This window comes from Osmia bicornis, chromosome 9 (genome assembly GCF_907164935.1).
Source record: "Osmia bicornis bicornis chromosome 9, iOsmBic2.1, whole genome shotgun sequence".
In the NCBI taxonomy this organism is placed as follows: Eukaryota; Metazoa; Arthropoda; class Insecta; order Hymenoptera; family Megachilidae; genus Osmia; species Osmia bicornis.
Window position 1 is genome coordinate 2442125 of NC_060224.1, and position 22863 is coordinate 2464987.

At 37.5% G+C, this 22863-nt stretch overlaps 3 protein-coding genes across 5 annotated transcripts; 2 read left to right on the forward strand and 1 right to left on the reverse strand.

Annotated features, from left to right (window-relative positions):
- The first annotated feature begins 456 nt into the window (after nucleotides 1–456).
- On the forward strand, nucleotides 457–3698 carry LOC114872110 (F-box only protein 9). The gene is made up of 7 exons (XM_029178914.2): nucleotides 457–756; nucleotides 996–1220; nucleotides 1282–1581; nucleotides 1700–1863; nucleotides 1924–2115; nucleotides 2197–2434; nucleotides 2514–3698. Exons 1-7 carry the CDS (start codon nucleotides 754–756, stop codon nucleotides 2733–2735), a joined length of 1344 nt encoding a protein of 447 aa, XP_029034747.1. The 5' UTR covers nucleotides 457–753; the 3' UTR covers nucleotides 2736–3698.
- Nucleotides 2895–22851, reverse strand: LOC114872111 (progestin and adipoQ receptor family member 4). Of its 3 annotated transcripts, none has more exons than XM_029178917.2 (6): nucleotides 20962–22851; nucleotides 5612–6181; nucleotides 4677–4901; nucleotides 4498–4601; nucleotides 4297–4434; nucleotides 2895–4230 (listed from the first exon to the last, which is right to left on the reverse strand). In XM_029178917.2, the coding sequence occupies exons 2-6, from the start codon at nucleotides 6027–6029 to the stop codon at nucleotides 4003–4005; spliced, it is 1113 nt and encodes a 370-aa protein (XP_029034750.2). In that variant the 5' UTR covers nucleotides 6030–6181; nucleotides 20962–22851; the 3' UTR covers nucleotides 2895–4002. The 3 variants fall into 3 exon arrangements, with proteins under 3 accessions (XP_029034750.2, XP_046143099.1, XP_029034749.2); XM_046287143.1 differs by lacking the exon at nucleotides 20962–22851 and adding an exon at nucleotides 7345–7658; XM_029178916.2 differs by lacking the exon at nucleotides 20962–22851 and adding an exon at nucleotides 6812–6884.
- Nucleotides 7050–18729, forward strand: LOC123988137. The gene is made up of 5 exons (XM_046287145.1): nucleotides 7050–7263; nucleotides 7626–7748; nucleotides 10544–10677; nucleotides 14650–14716; nucleotides 18705–18729. The coding sequence occupies exons 1-4, from the start codon at nucleotides 7147–7149 to the stop codon at nucleotides 14651–14653; spliced, it is 378 nt and encodes a 125-aa protein (XP_046143101.1). The 5' UTR covers nucleotides 7050–7146; the 3' UTR covers nucleotides 14654–14716; nucleotides 18705–18729.
- Nucleotides 22852–22863: the final 12 nt, after the last annotated feature.

Sequence of the window (22863 nt, forward strand, 5' to 3'; positions counted from 1 at the left end):
TATAAGAAGCAATCATAAAAGTGCATAAATTGTTCCTTAGAAACGAGTAAATGATTATTTTTTTGCCAAATATGATTTACTTGGCGCGCCGCCATTATGACGTCACAAGGTGTAGGCCATCTTTGTTACATGGTATAGCCCCTCCTTCTCGCACAGTTCCACCGGATACCTCTTTTACTTTTCTGTGATCCTGGTATTAGGAGCAGTTCAAAAACACCAATCGCTAGATGGCGCTGTTTAAATTTTTAATTTGTTTAGGAGATGTGTAACAGGGTGTAAAAGTTAATCTGTACAATAAAACATTATATGCGTTTATTGGTCCCCATTTATTCATTATTTGCCTTGTCCTTCATTGAAATTTTAGTAAAATTCAATTGAAAATTTATGAAGTAACGCCAATAAATTAATAACAAGTTACTATTTTACAAAAAAGATTTTATCTTTATAAATATGCTGACGTAGAACACCTAGATTAAAAAATTCATTTATGTAATTTGTTACAACAATAACATATTAATATATTTTTTCAATTTCCCGCGGTGATAAGGATTTTAAACTAATTGCATCAGGCGGAAATAGAAAAACAAGCTATAGCAATCGGTATGACTTTAAATTAAATTGGAGAACAGAAAAGCGAAAACCATGGCGGCGGTTCTGTTGGCAAGGTTGTACTTTCGTTGTATTGTACGTTTTTCTGACCGAGAGTACAAGCGTTGAAAGAATATTGCCGTGGAAATTGAATCAGGAAGAATAATGGTACGTAATTTATCAGAAACAATGACTGTCCTTTTGTTATTACCATGTAAAAGGGTTGTAACTATCAACATAACCTTCATCGGAGCGAATGAGATACAACGTCATTTCATGTATCGTCATTTGTTTGAAACATATGAACAATAAACACAGCTTATCTGTTTCAGTTTTTGTTCTTTTTTTGAATACACCTTATTTAAACCTGTTAATACTTTACATTAGTGTTATTTTAATGTTATCAGAGTCACTGCGGTGAATCTGGCGAATCCGATGACGGTGGAGACGACCAGGAAGGTTCTTCTTATTCGGAAACAAATATCGAAGATGCCTTAACATCTTTCAGAGAGCGATGGCAGCGGGAATTAGAAATATCACCAAGAAGAGAGAGGTCAAAGACTCAGTCCACAAAGCTGGTTGACTATGATGTTTCCAATGATGAAGAGCCATTAGATACCATTGAAATCAAGGTATAATAATGTTTGGCATATATCTTGACACAAATATAACATGAAAGATTATATATTTCAGGCAAGAAATTTGTTCTTAAAAGGAATTGAATATGAAGAAAGTAGGAAGTTTTATGAAGCTATTCAATTTTACAAGCGTGCTGTACTGTTAGTTCCTGATATTGAATTACGTTTATATGAGTCAACTAAATTGAAATCAAATGATGATGGTGATAAGCAATTGGAAGATGATGTGAGCAGTATTAATGATAATACTGAAAACTATAATGAAGAAAAAGAGGAGGAAACTGATTTATTTGTTAAATTATGCAAAATTGTAAATCGTAATAAATGTGTTTGTTTTCCAAAATTTGAACAAGATGTAAGTATTTGCGTTGAATGTTATACGATAATCGACAAAAATATAATTGTATATTTATTTTTATATTATGTTGTTGTGGAACATCCTGATACATATTGCAGGGCATTCATTATTTCAGGCAACTCATATTTCTGCTTTGCCTATGGAAATAATGCTTTATATATTAAGATGGGTTGTTTCTTCAGAGTTAGACTTGAGATCTCTTGAAATGTTCTCTGGGGTATGCCGTGGATTTTACATATCTGCAAGAGATACAGAGATCTGGAGACTTGCCTGTGTTAGGTAAATCATTCAAACGTTTTATTAAGTCGATCTTGATAATAATTATTTGAAATTATACAGGGTATGGGGTGTACATTGTGGAAACTATGCTCCGAAATACCGATCGTGGAGAGATATGTATTTACAACGGCCTAGATTAAGATACAATGGATGTTATATTAGTAAGACCAGTTACATTCGCGATGGTGAAAATAGTTTTCAAGATCAGTTTTATAGACCTTGGCATTTGGTGGAATACTTCAGGTACCTGAGGTATGTGATAATTAACAATAATTTAATAAAACATTTACTATCAAAAGAATTTAATCCATATAAAATTTTCTTTGTAAATAGATTCTTTCCAGAAGGAAGAGTTTTAATGTTAACTTCAACGGATGATGCGCAGAGTTGTGTAAACTCTTTAAAAAATCGTGTTCCACGAAATCCCGCAATTCTAATTGGCCATTACAGATTGCACGATAACTATGTTACTTTAGTGCTCAGAAAACAAGAAATAAAAACTGTTGTTAACACATACAGGAAGAATAAAAGGGAACCCATACATGATAGTGGGGAACAAACTTTTCACCTTGTAAGAGTTTATAAATACCGATATTAAATTATAAAATTATCAGAATATGTTTCAGAATTTTCTTTATGAATGTTTACAGGAATTTGAAATACAGGATCACCATAGACGGATAAATTCGCAATTAAAATGGCTTAGTTACACTATATTCACGAAGTACAGAAATGGACATGAAGTAAAAATGTGCTTGAAAGAGCCGTCTGTTAGAGAATGGAGAGTGTCAGCTATCGGCGGACGATATCCGCCTCTTAAATTCAGTAGAGTTAAAAGTTATACTCAAGAGAGTGAAGCTCCCCTACAATAAGCGTAACTGAATGCAGAATTATTAATCGTCTCGATTACGTAAGAGTACAATAATGGAGCTAAAATTTAAGAGAAGACTAAATTCTACAGGCTAGCATTACAATCAGTCTTGATGTATATTTTCACTACACGCATTAGCATAATGTTCTTTGAGACTTCGTAATGGATACTAATTACTTTCTTTTATTAACCTATCATACAGCTTTCACGTTACAGTTTTCTCTTAAATTCTATCAACTACATTAATTTTTACGTAGATGATATAAACGAGTAATTTATAGATTTAATGAAATCGTTATATCATGCACTGGAATAGTGCCTTATGTGCTTTCAAAATAGGTGCTTATATTTCAGGACTTGTTTTTGTTTTTTATTTAGATTTATTATTTACCATTTGTTTAACAGAAATTTAGAGATCGATCATTACAGTATAACAGATTTATTCATGATTTTGATGAAACTATATGCTACCTAGAGTAAGCCGTTTCGGAACCGCAAGAACATATACGCTAAACATTACACCAAAAATATATTCACCTTACAGGTGTTATCTATCAATTATTTTTATTTAGGTTAAAATATATTTGTTACATTATATTTCTTGCGGCTCAGTTTTGCATAGAACCTTACTTGGAAACGTATACATTCAGTCAAAGTATATGGAAGAAACGAAAATTAAGATATATTACCTCGATATATATATATTCTTTATTTTCTGAATTATGAAACTTATTGAAGAAGCCGGTCTATGCCTATAATTTTTAAATGTAAATGGGCCATTTATGTACCACTGTTTATGGAATTAATCAATTCTAATATTTTGGAAAAGTTTTATTTGTTAAAAATGGCGAATAGCATTGACATTATGAGTCAAAGGTACGAATGCTCGGGAACATGTCTTGTACTTTGCTGTGGGTATTAAATTCTTATAATAATCACAATAAACGTATTTTTGATGTGCTTATTTCGTTTCAATCAATTTATCCTTCTACGATTGAATTCAAACGATGCTTAAAATACACATTGGTTCATCCAATCATTTTTAATTATTGGATACGATAAAATCATTTTTGTACTAACAATTGTACTCGAACTGTTTAAAGATACTTCTTTTCCTTATCATATGAAATTTTAGTATACGTTTCTTTCATTTCTGTACAGCTGCTCTTAAAGAAGATTTATCTGGTCAATTGTGAAATGTATCTACATAAATAAACGTCAGTTCTCGTAGGCTCGATTTATCACAGACTTCAAAGAACAATATTCAATCACAGTTCATCGTGCTTCAACTCGACGAGGCTCGTTCCGTTGCACGTAGACGGGTCAGATATCCAAGCAAGATCTTGCAAAGTCGCTGCATGCATCGAGCACACAGCCAGAACGACCAGCACGTGCATCAAATTATGAGAATTCAACGCCAGATCTAATTTGCCTGGAATCCATTTTTCAGGAATACGCATGGCTCCAATAATTGCTCCCACCACGGCTATGAGATCCTGAAGAAAAGAAATTCATCCAGCGTTATCGGATCTCCTGTGTGTTCAACAGTTAAGTTCATTCACCTGTAATACAATATGAAGTAAAGCATCTGGAGACCCGCCACCGATATCGAAACACCGTAGGGTCATTATCAACATCCTCATGAGGAAAGGAGGTGCAAAGCATAATCTTCTCTCCCAGGGAGACCGCGCGATCATCGCCTATGAAACACGCGGCTGTTTCAGAGATTATAATTCGCAGTGGAAGAAAAACATGAGAAATACCTTCAGAAGCCCCCAAATATTAAGGAAGCAGTAGATGAACATACAGCAGTACCAGTAGCCATTGGGTAAACAGTGAACTGTCGCGGCCATCATGGGTATAGCTCCTAAAAATGAATAGCAATATTTGTACAATCTTCATTGATTGATAGTTGTGTGGTTTTAATGGTATTAAGTATTACCAAAACTTTGGCACAACCATATGCCAATCATATCTAACTTCAATAACGTTCTGTAGAAGATAGCGTCGTAATTCAAATTCATGAAGAGGTGATAAATGAAGGAACCAACCCACGGACTAACGGCACCGATCAAGTGGCACCAAGATAAGATTCCTAGGAAGATACTTTGGGTACTCCATGGAAGAAGTTGCGGTATCGTCAGTAGCATGTACAAGATCGCAAATCCTGCAATATGGTTTGTTAAATTATATAATTATAAATTTTAAGAAAGGGGTGCTATCGGCTCGTACTACTATTGCTACAATGTACCATCCCTATGCAACAAGTGTCTGTTCTTTATATTTCATAATCAGAATAATTGATTCAATAAAAGGGAGAGCTTGTAAATAATGCAGACAGATTTGTCTATGAAAAGTATTCACATGACGGTCATATTTAATTTCACTATTCGACATTGACATTGTCATTTTAATAATGTTCTACATAATGTATACTAGAATTACTTTCGTCAATCGTTCGCATTTCAAATATAAATGAAGTTCAATCCATAAATATGTAAGCACAGTACTTATCAATGTCATGCATCTGGATTAAGAACGAATCTAAGGAAGCTAGTGTACGGCTTCATCGCACCGACAGGAATACAATGATATTCCATAGAAGTTCACCTTGAAATCGCGTAACTCAAGGGTAATCCAGTTTTCTACTTAATTGAATCACAATAGCTATAGCTCTAGCTTTTTTATTGCCTTCGAACACCTCCGCAGAGGTGATTATGCCTATAAGATCAATATACTGGAATTATCCTATAAGATATTTATTTTTGAATAACATACACCAAACGATCCGCTACCAACATCCCTGTCTTTTCAGAGGGTATCTACCATCTAACAAAGGACATCCGGTACTCTGAGGACTCGTAATCTCAAACTTACCATGTGTTATGATATTAATCGTCTCATTGTGGATGTAGAACAGACTCCCAAGGCATTGGCGAACGGTCATGAGCGGTCTGTACCCGGACCGGATGTGAGGGTTGAACTGAAGGTGCTGTGGCATGTCGCTCCATCGTCGCAACAGTCGAATCTTCGGCGTCTCCTGAGCCTGCATCCTTCCTTGCTCGGAGTTTCGCTGATCGAACGAGTCCACGTTATCGCTGCATTGGGGCGGAGGGTCTGATACCTCCGCATGATGCTTCCCGTTTCGAAACGACGTCGTGCAGTCTGAATGGCCGTAAGGAATGTTCGAAGCGCACGCGGGACAAAACGGTAGCTTCCGGAGCAGATATCTCAGCTGTGACGTCGGCGACGACGGTGTCGTTACTGCATCGCTTTCGTACTCGTCCACCACCATCCGTGGTTCTGACCTCTCTGACGGTGTCGTTACCAGGGAAACCGAATCGATCCTTTTCACTGCCAGAGGGAACGCACCCCCTTCGAATGCATGCGACCAGTCTCCGCGAGCTCAGTCGTCGATTTATCCGAGAAACCCCTTCGCTCTTAGGCCTGCCCAATATGCAGGACGTTGCCATTTTTAGAAAGATGCGTGTTGATCGTTTGTTAGGTAGGGGAGGTAGAAAATGATGTGTTATAAAGGATGATGGAGTCTGCCCTAATAGATTCCTTGGTCTCAAAGATAGGGGTTGAATATTTGAGGTGATGGATGTTTAAAAGGAGATATTGGACAGTGAAAATTTTTTAGAATTGCATTTTTTTTAGTAGTTTATTAATAAGTTTCCGAACCTTAAATATTGTTAAGCACGGTGAAACTTGGACAATTTTCATTTTATTTTTATAACGTTCTAGACCGCTCGTGAAGTAACACTTTACACGTTCATCGTCATGTCGAAAGGCTAATTTTGTCTGAAACCCTAAAGTTTAAAATCGAGGAATGACGGTTAATATTTTTAGCCTATTCATTAGATCAAGCACCGGATAAGGTGCGGTCTTGGTTAAGGGCCAACATAAATACGGCCTGAATGCCACGTGAGTCGAAAATCACTGTGCGATATTCAATTGGCTCTAGATTGTTCTCAGAGCGATTGCCTTTTCTCATCAAATGTCATTCGATGTCTTTTAAGGAAACAGGAAGCAATACCAGACAGGGGCAACGCGGTTTTTACGCGACATGCTTACCGCGGTTGTCGCCGTTAAGACTAAGGACGGGCGTTCGACTCTAATCAATGGACAGTATCCAACTTGTAAACTTATATAATTAATTTGTGAGTCACATTTGATTCCTTTTACTACGTGTGATCATTTGTCCCTTTGTGAACTGTTCGGGACCAGGTAACGTGTTCTACGACACGCTGAGACATAACTATACTCTTTGTTGTTCGATCACTATTAGAAGTAACGTCAAACTTATTTCGTATTTGGGGTTAGTCGGTTGTCATAGAGCGCAAGCGCCACACAGTAAAACACATTACCTGCACCGAGTCCTTTTGCTAAGCTGCAGTCACCCAGATAAGATGGGTGCAAGTTTATTACAGTGTATGATCTATCGTATTACCAATAGAAGTTCGTCTATTCTAAGCAGTGCGCTAAAGGGTCAGAGCAATCGGGGTTACTTTTATCGTGGACTGAAGGTAGGTCAGGCAGAAATCGGACGGTGGGAAGTCATTCAGTAGTAATGGTCATTGAGAATTTCATTAATCCCATTAATTCACCTGTCATGATTTTCCCTCCTTCGCGACACAGTTGGCGCAGGTCCAGTCATGTCACGTGGCCTTGTTCATGGGGTAATCACGGTCACATCGAATTATCGACGCACCCTCATCGATATCGAAATTGCTTTATGTCAAAGGACTCGGTCCTTCCGTGGTTGCGAAATATAGTGTCACGGTACAATGTTGCATTTATTTCTTTCTTTTTATTTAATTGTCTCTGAATGAAACGTGTGAAGGTGAAACGATCGCTATGCATAACATGGTGGTTGAAATGATTGCAGCGATCGTACAAAGACCTATGGGCAATTGCAGAAGATTTGATCCCATCCGTGGCAATGAAATATTACATTCAGAAGCGGTCTAAGCTCATCTCTAAATTTCTTTCATTTAAATCGATAATAGAGGTAAGTTAATGTATACATACATTCCATTGATTTTTTAATTTTCGCGGTTTCGTATATTCATCTTCCGTAGCGTACCGTACCGCCCATTGAAACTTTTTACCGATAATAGTGTGCTTCCTGTAACATAATTGTGGTGTGGTGCCACCTACGATAATATTCATCAACTTTGTGATGCGCAGTCGCGGCATTTTTTCTCACTAGGAGACTGCGTGCGCATGCGTAAATGACACTACTAGAGATATCACGTGGTGCCATAGCTGTATACATTACACATCTGAAAGGGGCTTGCATACCTTCTGCAGTTTCTCTTACCCTTGCAACAAATGTTGGTATTCATATAGTAAATAGACTCCAGACGTACAAAATAACAATACATTATATTAATATTATTTATATAGTATTCTGTTTCATTAAATTAAAGTTTTCTCCTTTCCTTAAACTTTTCTGGGGCCCAATCATACCTTCGTATTTAAAAAACATAAGTACGTCATTGAAACGTTCCTAGTGTTTTTTTTTTTAGTATGTATGAGCCAGAAATTCCATACTGCGCATCAATCCAACTAGCCACTCGGTATTTATATGTTTATCTCAAAACCTCGTGAACATCATGATTTTCTTTATTTTTGGTTAAAAATTAAGTATGTTTTGGAATTTATTAACTTTAATAAAATATGGTGTCGTACGAGTAATTAGTAAACTGATTTGGGGAGAGGTATGTAAACTTTCTTTAACAAATTATGAATAACACAGATGATACTTTAGTGTATATTTTCGGCAAAAATGTCATTTTTATTGTGTAAAGATTGTAAAGACATAATAATTTAGTAATTTATAACACTATTTCATGTCATTTTTGTGTCGTTCACGAACCTTATCATATGATATCATATGATAACCTTATCATATGTGCATTGTGCGTACGAGATTCATCATTCAATTGGGCTAACATATTTTACTCTTTTTTCGATACTGATTACATAATTAATATATTGGTTCATTTTTCTGTTACATTAATAGAAGAACAAATTTTGTATTATACACATATTAAAATCCATTCTGTTTTGTTTATCCTACACAAATATTAAAACCGTTATTTTTAAAATTCATATTGATAAATTGATAAATATTATCGTAAATAGATCAGTAGTTTCGTTTCTTTTTGTTATAACATTCGCATACTATTTTGTAACCTTAAACTGATATCGTGAAATGTGCATGCATACATAATTTAAAGTAATCTTTTAAGTAAATTGTGTTTACTTTGAATTTAATTAAACCGATGTTATGTGAAAACAGATATAATTAAATTTATGTTATCATTATTTTTGTTTTACAATAACCGGCAAAAATTATGAATATTGTATTTTTTTTTGTACCTACCGGAAGTACGTAAGATTGAGGTTAGTCGGCTAAGTTCGTACATGTTCGGCTCCTTTCGTAAACAGCCGACTTTACGATATCATCCGAACATAGCCGAGTGTCATTCGCCAATCGCATCGATCCGATTTCCACATCGTTGTCACACAATAGTGTTGTACGTAGCACGTCGTTGCGCTCTGTGAATATTTTGTTTTCGAGTACATTTTGGGACCAACCGAGCCTGATTGATCTCTCAAATGTAAGTGCTTCTTCTCATTGTATTATTTCCGTAAGTTAAATTAGAATTATTAAGTGACGTCCACCAGAAATGGTGCATGTGTAGCATTCACTGGTACTTGATGCTTCTCTATCTTCAAGATGGCCGCTGTTTCATGGAAGTTCCCTTATGGCGTATGCCTTGCCAGTTTGTCTCGTAACTTGTAAATTTCATCATATTCGTTCTTTCGCAGTTATCGAATAATTACACATTGTACGTTGACCCAATACACGATCTACTCTTCAAGAATGTGAGCATTTGAACTCGACGCTCTGTTTCGAAAGAGAGCACAGTTCATTAGCATTAATTTTGGAGCGAGCGTGCCCACGCGTACTCGTTACATTTTCATTTCATTTCCCTACTTATGATTAGTCTGCCATCGTATACACACATCGTATCGTTATTCTAATCGTCTATTCTCCAATATTTCTAGTGGAACGTTTGAGGAAATGGTTTTTGGCGGGATTTTCGTTTCCCAATTTCATATTAAAATGCGTCTAGGGTTTTAAAGGAAATTGTCCTACATATTCTAGGCACATTTATTTATCCTTTCGGAGTGGGCTGTTTCCCTTATACTGCTTTAGTATTCTCTTACGATGGAACTGCCCACGTTTTACAGAATTTTTTGAGCTGATGTCCACGTCGTTGTCGAAAAACAGTGTCATACCACAAGCATCATCTTCACGTTCCTGGGTATCATCCATCTTCAATTTCATTTGGGACCAAGTGAGCCTCTTTCGTCTTCCTAATGTAAGTACACGTAGCGTGGTTTCAGTAGAAAGGCTCTGGTCCTAATTTCTTTCAGACGATCGTACACTGTTATCTCATACATTTACGATCTTCCATTCTTTCCTTCAATAGTATCAGTAATGTCTAATTCATTCTTTTCAGAAATCATAAAGCTATGTATTAAAATAATAATCATAGGCTACTTGTAATTCATAACTATTATTTCATACTCCTTTTTATTCCTATTCTTCTTTCATTCTTTAAACTAATAGTATAGTGGTTTGTCAGGATTAATGGTACAAATTAAAAATGTGAGCAGTAGTATTTACGTATTCCTAATTCTACGCGTATGATTCTAATTATCATTAATTATATGTAGCGATAATCGTACATAATATACCATCCTCTTTCAAACAGTTTGATTTTTTAGATGCCGCGAAGCAAGAGGCGCCATCGTACTCGCAGCCACTCTAGGACTAGGTCACATTCTGGTGGCTCTCTACAATACAAACGGAAAATCCGACGCATTGACTACGAGAGCTCACAAGGAAAGGGAACCTATAGGTTAGTGTTAACAAAAATATTTATCCCTATACTGACTGAGAATATGGGCAACCATTCTTTGCAAGAATGCTGATAAAATGTCCTCGGCACAGAATGCTCTCCAACAGAAACCTCGCGATGCATCTGTTAAAATATGTATGCGAATCAATCAATAGGCGCATATATTGCATAAATGATGAAGTATTCATCAATGCTATATCTTGAAACACAAAATCAGAGCATTCAAAATGTGTTCGCTATTGTAAGCGAGAAAGAACCGTAGATTTCTTTTCTTGCAACAAAGTGTTACGCCGAAATCTAGTTTAATTGTTGAGCGCTTTTTGTAAGACTTGCGCAAAAAAATAAAGGATTGAGAAAGGAAGAAGTGGGGAATAAGTGGAGCTACTACACACGAGACCAATGCCGCGTACGGTCTCCCCCTCCGTGCGCGCCTAGTACACCAACAGGAGATAGAAATTCTCCACGAGGTCTTTATGGCTGTCAGTCGTGGTTGGTACGTTCGAGAGCGTTCACGTTCTTGCCGAGAAGATCTGTGTGTAGGATCATCCGAACGTATACGAGTCTCGAATATCCAAATTGTTGGCTGTTGTTCTCTCGAGCGATTTGCAGAGCATACGTGAGTGCCGATGTGAATATATCCGGAATAATTTCGTTTGGATAAAGATTACAAATCTACGAAAGGTATACGCAGAATCCTAAGGTATAACGAGAGGAACTTATGTTAAAAATGAATTGTTTCGTCCAATTCTTTTTCCAAGATTCGCATACGAAAGGATTGAATTTCATTGTTTAATTGCTCGAAGAATAGAAACGTAATAGGTTTTCTTAGGAAACCTCGAGTAGAACGCATATTATGTACCAGTATGATTGATAACGTTTCGTGGGGAAAAGAAACATTTAGGATTCGTTATCGGTTTCTTCTCCAACGTAATGAGTCAGGAATAAATGATTCCATTGTTTGCCTCTGGTGGTCACGTTTTCAACGTTTGTTTCATAAATGGATGTTTGTTCCAATTGAGTTTGGTATCTGAATAATGAATAAAATAGAATGCTTGAAATATTTACTAATCATGATGATCCTCTAAGTAATTCTTAAATTCTTAATGAAAAGAAATCTCAGAGAATATGAATGGAATGATCGGTTATCTATGAAGATAGCATATCAAATGCATCAGTTATCTTGTACAGCATCAAATCGGTGGCTTAGAAAAGAAACGAGTTCGCGATCGAATCTCAACGTTGATGTTGATTTAGCTAGTCTGACTCGTGAGCAACGCGGAAGAATTCTTCTGTAAACGTGCCACGACACGGTGGCGTGAGGATGATACTGTTTTGCAGAAGTGTTACAGTTGGCTTAGATCGTTTAATTGAAATGTCCTCAGATAGCAATTGCCATTACTCTTTCGACCCTGGAAATCTTGGCGAACAATCGGTAATCAAAATTTTTGAATCGAGCCTTTCATTAAATTCACTGATAAGCTAAAAATATAAAGCTTGGTAAAGTGTTATTCTTTCTGGTTAGAGCTGTTTCGAGATAACGAGAAAATTTCATTATAAGCGTTTTAAAGTTCGTTAGAACGTTTTGCATAATAAATCCAGGAATAGCTACTTGTTACCTTCGTTTTTTAAGTAATTACCAATATAATGAATAGCGTGTTAAATTAATAACAAGTGAAAAAATTTGTTAGAAGTGTTTGTACATTGCATAATCAGAACATAAAAGAAGTGTCCTTTACCGAGGAAACGTTGAATAATTTTTCACCATGATGCGAATGAAATTATTACACGAATAATTTGCCATTTTAACGCACTTTATGTAAATACATTAATGTCTCGAAATAAGGTAGCATCGATTGAGGGTGCATTTCACGAGTTAACGAGACTGTGAAACACGCAACAGGCTGATTTATTTTAACGATTAATTAAATCTGCTGCCTTTAAGGTTGCGTTAATGAACACTGATAATTTCTCTTTGGATTTACTTCCTGCTCTTCTGCAGGTCGTTGACTCATCCTAATTACCTTCTGTATACCACTTGGCTATTCAATTTCAAGATTTGTTATGGTCAGATATAAACGATATGGACAGAAAAAAATGCTAAACAGAATTTGATAATTACAGTGGTGGTAATAATAGCAAAAGGGTATTATTAATATTTATATTACACTTCTTTTATTTTCAGCCTTTGAGATTGCAAGTAGAGATAGAATTAGTCTTGGGCTTAACACTATTTATATTTTATTAATCCTCTTAGGTAGGTAAGGTTAAAAATAATAAAAGATAACGTCAATTAGAGGATATAATAAACACTTGTGTAATATAAATATTGGTACAGTGAATAATTATATTTCATCATAAATAGAAGCAATTTGCGATATTATAATTATTCAGATTCAAAGCGGGAATTTTTTTTACGACCGAATTTATTACCCTCGTTACTGACATAATTATTAATCCCAACTGCAACCGATTGAACGATAATGGAACACTGGTAAAGAGAATGGTCCCTGAACGAGGCAAATTATTCGATGGAACGATAAGATTGTTATTGTTACACATATTTATATTGTCGCAATCTTTTACCAATTACTATTTCATTCGCTGTTTCTCGATACTAATAGCGAATGGATTAATAACAAATTTAGCGCAGAGAAAACCAATCGAGCTTAGAATCTAGGTATCTAGGTCCTCGTACTTGTTTATTTTTTCTCAGGTAGCTTTAGTTGTTCATCCACGAGGGCTTACTCGACAAACTTTGCAATAACAAAGTATATACTTGTTTGACCTGTTTTAAATTATTTTAAATAATTTACAAAATAACATTGACTGAATGGTTGAAAAATATTGTTGACGATAAATATGAATATATACATGTTCTTAATGGATCAAGTTGATAAACGAGGAGGTTTACGAATAAATTATAAACACATTTTTGAAATATTTATGTTCTTTTAGCAGTTCTACGTAATTTTTTCTAATGTATTCGAAATTATTTTTCTGAAAGTGATGGTAAGAATTGTTCATGAATAATGGATGCGAGGTCAATTTGAAGAAATTCGCTTCCAAACATGTTTGTTCTCTCAATATTTATGAATTTCTTGTTTTTTCCTTGTGTGAATCATAGCGTTTGAAATAGTTAGAGGATCATCTGCTTAAATTTGGCAATGTATAAAATTTTTTCCCTATAAAGGAAAAAATTCATAAAAAGAAATATCAACGATCAAAATCCTTTTATGCAGCAAACGAAAAGAATGTTTCTAAAAAAGATGAGAATCTTGATAAGTTGTTTGTCATGTATCCAGGCAAGTTTTTCGAAGAGATCAAGGACTGTTGCTCTTTAGGGAAGTCCTGTCTAACACAAAAGGAAGTTGTATTCTATAGAAAAAACTTCTTTCAGATGTTCGACCTTCGAACGTATTTCGAACTTCGTTTCCTCTTCCTGGTCAGTTGTTGCCTTTCTTCTCAGTGCTTCTTTCAAAAATGTTCTAATCGTTTTGTAAGGTCTAACGTGATTTCACGGTTTCGTTCGTATGGGTAGCGAAAGTGTCCCAGATTTTATTTTTTCCCCATAGGGAAACAAGATACTTTCGTTTCCATTACAATTCAGCTTCGATGATATTACATTTTTATTAAAATAAAAATATCAATTTTTACGTTAAAAAAGAATAATAATTACAAGTTGCTTAAAATAAACGAGACATCGTCCTCTTCGATGATGTGTCGTTGAAACGAGGGCTAAGGGGTATCAAAAATAGCCGTAACAGAAAACCTTTTATCCGGTGGTAAACAGAACCGTATAATATACTCAAGACTGCGAGTTCTTATTCACAAATCAAGAATTTTCTTTATATATATCCTGAATAAATGTCAGGATCGGGAGAATTGCAATATCGTTCTTTGATACGTCGAAATGGGAAATGACGATGCACTGATAATCAGCAGCGATCACGAAACTGTTCAATTATAATTCAGGTGACAAGACGGACGGAAGTTTAAGGATGCCGGTCCTCTACCTCGCCCTCGCTTCTTGGATTCCAAGGTACGGTATGCTTGAAACGTCCTCTACAGAGAATAACAAAGTAACTCTTAAGAGATTGGATATCGGCTTCTATAGGCGTTTCAGGTGCGAGAGGTCAAAAAATAGGGCAATTGAAAATAAAAATGAGAATTTAAGAAAAAAATGTTTCAATCTTAAAGAAATATAAATATTTCTGAATGCAATGATGCAGCATTATTCGTCTAATTAGACTCTTCTTTCCTTGACGTTAATTAGCTTCCTCATTAGTAATTACTGGGTAACTTTCAAATGATACATTGATGAAACTAATCTAGAAAGATACAGAATTATTATGAATTGGTGCCTTCCTGTAGGTTGCATAAGTGTTTATAAAGATACCTATTCGATACAAAGTTGTTATTGGATCAATAAGAGTTACTCATTTGATGCTACATCACGTATTTTCCTCCTTCAGTTACTGCGGAAAGGGAAATATAAAATCACAAATATTTAATTAATTTCAAAGCTGTTATAAATTCAATAATTTATAATAATACTTCTTCCTATAATTTATATGTAAATATTAGAATTATCTTTAAACGAATGGTGATTGTATTTTAACGCTTTTGTAGCTTTGCCATCTTCGTATCCTGTCGACACGTGATGTGTAATGTAAAATGAGTCGCTTCAAAATGATTGACAATATTATTACTAACTTCCGCTTGGTAGTTTGTCTGGATTGAATTCCATTCTACAACAATTAACCGTCAAGATTATCTTCGTTGTTTGACGTCCAATTTACAGCAACAGAGTGACTAATTATTCCTTTCCACGTCAAAGTTTTTAATACTCTTAGTCGCAGCATTCTCCTCAGAATTTATTAAACAGAAATAATCAATTTCTTATTTTTATATTGAACCTCTGGGTGTTGGATATCAATTAGTAACAAACATTTGGCCTTCGGAATTAACCCATTCGACCCTGTTAATACGATATTGTTGAAATAAAAAAAATTTTAACGATATCGCGAATCTATATTTACCTTAACCAGTTACCGTTGTATTAGTATATTTCCAACAAGTACTACAATATAAACGAAGTCTCCAGTAATTATCCGGGTCGATAGGGTTAACGGTGCAGATAACTCATTAATTTTTTTAATTGACACTATTCGTGTTGCGAAACATTGCGATAGTAGATAAAGTTCCGACAAGAAAGTGGTAATTGGTAACTTGGAAGAAGCGCGTGCGATCAAAAGTTGGCAGAAAAGAATCTGAAAGTGCTTGTTTGTTGCCTGCGGATGGTCCTTCTTTTTTCTTTTATTTTTTGGCACCAGTAAGCAATCCAGGGTCAAAGGTGGGAGGTGACGTTGCGGCTAAAGAGGGTGGCCTTTGCGCATAATCCTATGACCCCTTTAACGCGACGATCCTTTCGAAAAGGATACACTGGGCGCGCTATCAATTCCACATTCCCGTAGGCGTTTCGAAGGATTTTTGGACAGGATCCAAACGCACCCCGAGGTGAAGCTGCCGAGGATGCGCTCCTATCTCTACCCGAACCAATTTTCCTTTTCGACCAATCCAATGTTACCCCTATCTAGCCGTACTTGCAGCGCGATGAGTCGAGCACATTTCTTCCACACGCTCGCGTCACACCGCTGATTTACATCGCGCGATACTTCCGAACAGTCTCGTTTCAAATGTCTCCATAGGCAGACCTCTTTTTATTCCTCCTAAACGCGCGCGGTTACACTGTCCACGATTCATTCGTTCGACTAAGGGAGTTCTTTTTATTCGACTCTGCCCCCAGGAAGGGAATAAATGTTGAACGGTTCCGTCGAAACAGGTCAAGATTTGTTTGTGGTTCGTATTTCAGTGAATATGCATTTGTTATATAAAAGGTGTGCATTATGTAGGGCAGACTGAGAAAGTGTTTGGGCAAAACTCGTGTCGAGTAGGAAAATATTAGAAAAATTCTAGGATTTATTGGAATTTTCTATTTTATTATTTATGATAGAATTAAATTTATCTGATTGGATAAAAGAATGATAGAGTGAAAATTAGCCACTGAAAGACTCGATTATGTCGCGGACCATGGAGAGAGCTGAAATTTTATTTTAAATTCTGGTCACGTGAATTAATTAAAAGTTTCTTCGATAACGTTGATAATTATTAAATTGAAGAGCTAGTATTTTTTTAGTCAGATAATTGATATCTTAAATGATAGGCAGGTGTGAAATAGAGGAATGAAAACGAAGGACGCATGTTTTTGTGCACAGCGTAGTTGCTCATTGAAAGTCCGTGACATTAGCACGTCGTCCAATTAAAAATCTTTTGACGACTTCCTTTCGCATGATTCATCGGTAGAACGGCAAATTTTCGAGCCTTTTTCGTCGGAGATTTCTTTTTTATAAAGGAATCGAAAGATCCACCGCGCGATAAAAGGGGTTGCAAATAGGCAACCTTGAATTTCGGTTTTCTGACGTAGTCGACGCTTGATCAAGACGTTGCAGAATACGTCAGCGAGAATGCTGTTAAGTGAAATGGTCTATTTGAAGGCGGACAGAGCTTAAGTAGGTCAACTCACTGTTGCTCTGAAATGTACCGTGCATTTTGTGCTGCAACGCGCAGGGTGAAGCCTGATTCTCAGTCGGTTCCGTCTTAAAATCCAAATATACTCTTATGTTTAAAGCGTTTCGAGTGAGCCACCGATAAATCACTCTGTTTTGCATTTTACTTTGCACCGCTTTTACTCTGCATATTAATACAGGGGTTGATTTTTTATTTTTCAACAAAAATATATAGAAAAATAGATTTCTCTGCACCTTGTAATTTCAGAGTTAATTAAAACCATTCTCTAATGTTTATTTTTAGAAACACATTGCTTAAGGTGATTAAAGAATCACGAATTCAGATTAGATTATTATTAAATCAGTGTAATTGCGGTGTAAATTATAAGCAGCGCTTACAATTTAACATTTATCGCTAATGATCAAATCATATCTCGTAATTAGTATTTAACTTGTTTAATTCGTTCTGTTACGCTCGACGAGCTCGTGCTTTCGTTCCAGAAGATTTAAATTTCAAGATCATCGCGGATAACGAGCGAACCGAGCTTCAATTTCGTTTTAACAATCTCTGAACATTGTTGCTATAATTTACAACGTTTCATTCCGATGAAATGTTCGCCGGGGCAGGTTAGAAAATAGTAAAATCTTCCTTTCTCCCGTTTTTATGGCATACCCGTGAGCGTAATAGAGTGAAAGTAAGATTGCTACAGACAATTGTAGAAGAGTTTCTAATTCTTATTTACGTTTTAATACTCGAAGTACTGCGGTCAAAAAATACAAAACTTGGTTACTTGCAAAAAGCCAAATTAGAAGATTTAATTTAATGATTTTTTAATGTTCCCTCGGAATTCTAAGTGTTAAGAGCCCTTCTCAGTTTAAAATGCCTTTAGTCGTGAGTCGTTTAGATAAGAAACGAACGCAGCCGTCTATTTCTGTCAAACCTCACGTAGATTTAAGAAAAAATGTGTTGGGGACCATATTTAGGACAAATGGCCTCAAAACACAAATTGTGAATGATAGCTTGAGTTAATGTAAGTGAAAATAGGAATGTTTATATAATCCAGGAATTGCTGATTGAACGTAAGTATTGAATTAATAATGAAAAATTTTCACACCACAGTGGAGAAATGCGGATTTTATCAACCTTTGTTATTCTGTGCACATCATCAATAATATTAATTATACATAAATTTTGTATTTAAATATTATTTATTATATATACACAGAAACCCTGAAACATTTTTGTTTTATTCTTCATTGAATAAAAGAATGATTTGCTGTAGACTGAGAATGGCCCTTAATAATCTGAAACGATCTCCTTCAATTTTCTCGTAATCAAGCGAACATGGTCTATTAACTCGCACGATTACTCGTTAGATCAATTTACCAGCAACGCGCCAAGAACAATACAGTTATTTCATCGAGTAGTCGATAAATCTTAATAAATATCGACGGTTTCAGCGGCGAACGCATGCTAAGGTTACGTCGGGAGGAGCGTGGAAGGAGCCAAGGAAGACGTAGACGAAGTCATCGACGATCACCGAGCGGCGGAAGGCAACACGGTTTTCACGAACGCGATTGTGAACGTCCAGTTCCCCCAACCTCGTCCAGGTGTGCAAGGATCTATCGTCACCATGGTTCGTCGTCGCCAAGCCAGGATCGTCATCGGCATCGTTCGCCGTCCCAAAGCCAGGATCGACATCGGCATCGTTCGCCGTCCACAACAAAGGATCGGCATCGGTATCGTTCGCCGACCCCCAGAAGACAGGTGAGTCCAATGGTGTCGACAAGTGGTTTAAATTTATAAGAAATCGTATGAAAGTAGGATTCGTCTCGTTGGTCCCTGATCATCCAGACCTATTATCCCCTGTAACCATCATAATACACCTGGCAGGCACCACGATACTCTAATTAAAATTCCCGGATCATTATATGAAACTCTGATGATTAAACGAATATCGTTGGTTCGTTGTCCTGACTGTCGGCCTTCCGCGAATTTTCCAATATAGAACCGAGTGAATCATCCCTTGGAGCAACAGCGTGTCCTCCGGCTGTTAGCGTCGTTATCTTTAAGGTTGTCTCTTGCGATATAAATACGTGGTAAAGAGAAGCAGATCGATAGGAATAAGGAATGAAGAAAAAGAAGAGGAGTCGTTGAATTGTAAGGAAGACAGAAGAGAGGTGGAGGTAGAAGAAGAAGAAGAAGAAGAAGAAGAAGAAGGTGGTGGTGGTAGGCGGTAGAACGCACGAGAGGGATCAGTCTCTGGAGAAGGCCGCTACGCAACTAGCTTGACGCGTGTACCCGGAGCAAATGCCGATGATTCTTCTTTCTTACCCAGCGTCGGCTATTTTCGACCGGGTACTATTTTCGAGGAGGACTCGTCACACGGTTTCGCCGCGGTTTTAGTGCGAGTTTGCGCCAGATGGCCAGCGCAACACCGTCCGCATCGTCGTCGGAAAACGCGCCGGCAGGGAAGCCGGCTCGCCGGAACCAAAGGCACGCGTCTTGCGAACACAATTGTCGTCGATCGAGTTACCGGGAGTTACCGAGAAGTTCGTTTCGGCCAAGCAAGATCGAGACGAACCGACATGTTCAAAGATTGAACCAATCGATCCGAACAGATGTTCGATCAGTCCTGTCCAGTGGATAAAGTGTATCGTTGCATCCTGGAGGAGATTCTGGAGGATCGTGCTAAACGGTGTTTACGTATCGTGGACGGTGAGGTAACCCGAGGCGCTTAGATCATCAGCAGCTCGCTGACCCAGAATCGATCACAACCCTGGATTTAGAAATACTCGTCGCCGTTGGCAAGATGCTCTCGTGAGAGAGAGCTTTTATCCTAGAATCGAGAATTGCCTCGCGCGAGATACACCGTCACGCTGGATCATCCTGGAAGCTGGTGCACGCGTGGCGGCGGCGGCTTGGCTGACGGTGTACCGTCGTCAGCTTCGTCGTCGTCGTCTTCGTCGATGATCACTGGACAGGAGCTGAACCTTTTGTTGCCTACCGGGAACGTCTCTTGGTGGCCTAGACACGGTTGGGAGTCTTGGGTGCAGTGTAACGTACCCGAAATGACCGGGCAATTGGACGCGAAGCTCGACGTGACGCCGGAGTCTAACGGCACATCTACTTCCGAGGTAGCATGAACGAAACGAGATGCTTGTACACCGTAACGATACATTCTGCGATAATAGTTAGAGACCGTGCGTTTGTGTGTGTGTATGTGCGTTAACGCATCGCTGTAATCACTCGGGCTTTCTGTGCTCTCTTGATGATCTCGCGTTCACTTCTAATCGAGTTCAGATTATCCCCTCCTCGGCAGTCCAGTCTTGGATACTTTGGAAAACTTTCAGTTATCTATGTACAGATAATTGCACTTATATTTTGCGTATTTGGAATTTACAGGTCTGAGTTGACCGGTTAAAAGAGCAATTGATTAGTGATCAGAACGTGGACAGATGGAGGTCTTTAGAATGAAGGTTTACAACTAACAAAAGAGAATCTAACCTTCGTATTGAAGATTTCCTATCAGGAAAAGGATACAATTGACAAGTATCAGGATAAAATGTACCCAAGACTGAACTCACCGTAACATGGCGAATCACCTACGCATGTACTTGTTTCTGTTGGCCCTTTGCCACGCGCAGCAGCAACGGTGACACGAAAGCAGCGGAATAAACCAACCAGCGAGTGAGCGCTAGTTAGCTAGGTACTCACCTTAACATTTAAACATGCCGCCCAACCACGACGATCCGCTCTCTCGGCTTACGAGGCAATCGTGGTGCACGCGTTTCACGCTTCTCGGTTATATTTGGCAGACTCGAGCGGACGATAGATACGCGTTCTCTCCTTCTCTTCTTCGCGTCCCTTCGTCATGTAAGCCCCGTCTGACGAAAGAGTTCTCTTAAATTGCGATTCTTCTTCTATCATCTGAGATAAAACGCTCCGAGTGGAAGAGGAAAGTTTTTTTTTTCTTTGGAAAAGAGACTCTTCGGTTGATGCACGTTCGTTTCCATCTTCTTGCTGAAGAGAATTATACGATTGTTATCGACAGCCTTGAATATCTTCAAGGTGTTTCTCGTTGTTATTTTTGTAATGGAATTCCACGCGAATCGAACCGCTTTGAATCACTGCTTCTCGAGAAGTTCCGTGATATACGAGGCCGGAAAGAAACGAATCCTTGGTGCCAGCAAATTCTCTCGCGTTTCCGCGCTCGAAACGTGGGTGCTCGTGGGCGAAGCGTCCCGCGAACTACGTCGCTATTTTCTACGCGACGCGTATTTATACCGATACTCGAATTTGTGGAGGATCCGTGACACCCAAAGGAGACCTCGATATCATCGAACTTGAAGACAAAAAGACGCGACAAATAGCACGCCACAATTCTCGAGCTTTTTCAATATCTAGAATTTATAATCGGTAACAATCTTCCGAGAGACTGCTTGATTGGTCTTGGATATTACAGATTTATTATTGATCAATGTTTTGGTCTTTGATAAGGGTCATCTTTAGGGTCAGATTTTATTAAAAGTAGTAGATTAAAAGTAGTAATCAATTCTAATTATAATTCATAGACGTACATTATTCTATTGGATTATTCATTGCAAATAACAGTTTTATCTCTTCAAATTCAGTCTTCAGGAATGTCCAACATAAATATTAAAGTATGTTTTTGTCAGTGTTTGAGCTTCGTCTTCAGGATTCATTCAACAGATGGTGCAAGTAGCATTCTTCTATAAATTAACATCAATTCTAATTATAATTCATAGACTTAAATTATTCTATTGGAATATTCATTGGAAATAACAGTATCTTCTCTTCAAATTTAATTTCATTCTTCAGGAATGTCCAGCATGAAAGTATCTCTTTGTCACAGCGTTTGAGCTTCGTATTCAAGATTCATTCAGCAGATGGTGCAACAAGTTTGCCAGCATCCACGTGGTGCCGCGCTCGGACGAATTAGACCCGTTCTAATTATGCGATATGTCTAGATCGGCATTTCATGAGAGCTTGCCCCCATTCGAACGTCGTTCTCGGACGATTTCGTAATTTCTATATGTGTCAAGGTGCGCGTTGGGAGACAAGGCGCTATGCTATCGCGAAAACGCACCGTCCCTGATCGTTTCCTCGTGCACTGGCTCCATCGTGGACGAATCTCGGCGACCTCCACTCTCCATACACCAGGAAGCGTCGATGCTGCCAAGTGCTTTAACCCTTTACAGCCCAACTCTATAGTGACTCAACATTCTTCATTTATCTTTGCTTACTTAAATTTCAAGGGTGCATTCCATTTTTTATTTTATTAAATCTTACAAGAAAGTGTAATTCAATAATTAGTATAAAAGAATAATTGTATTCTTGAAATTCAATATAATAGTCTGTAACTTCAGGATTAAAAATGATCCAACGAGGGTCAAATTGTATTGTTGATGATCTAAGAGGACAGATTTGCGGATTGTAAAGGGTTAAAGCGTGTCGAACTTGATCATTTCGAATAAGCGAGAAATTTACGTAATACTCGGCTCTCCTTTCTTCTTCTTCTTCTTTCCTTTTACCTCTATCTCTGTTTCGATAGAACACCTTCCCTCTTCTGTCTCTCCCTACCAAATCGGCCCGTGT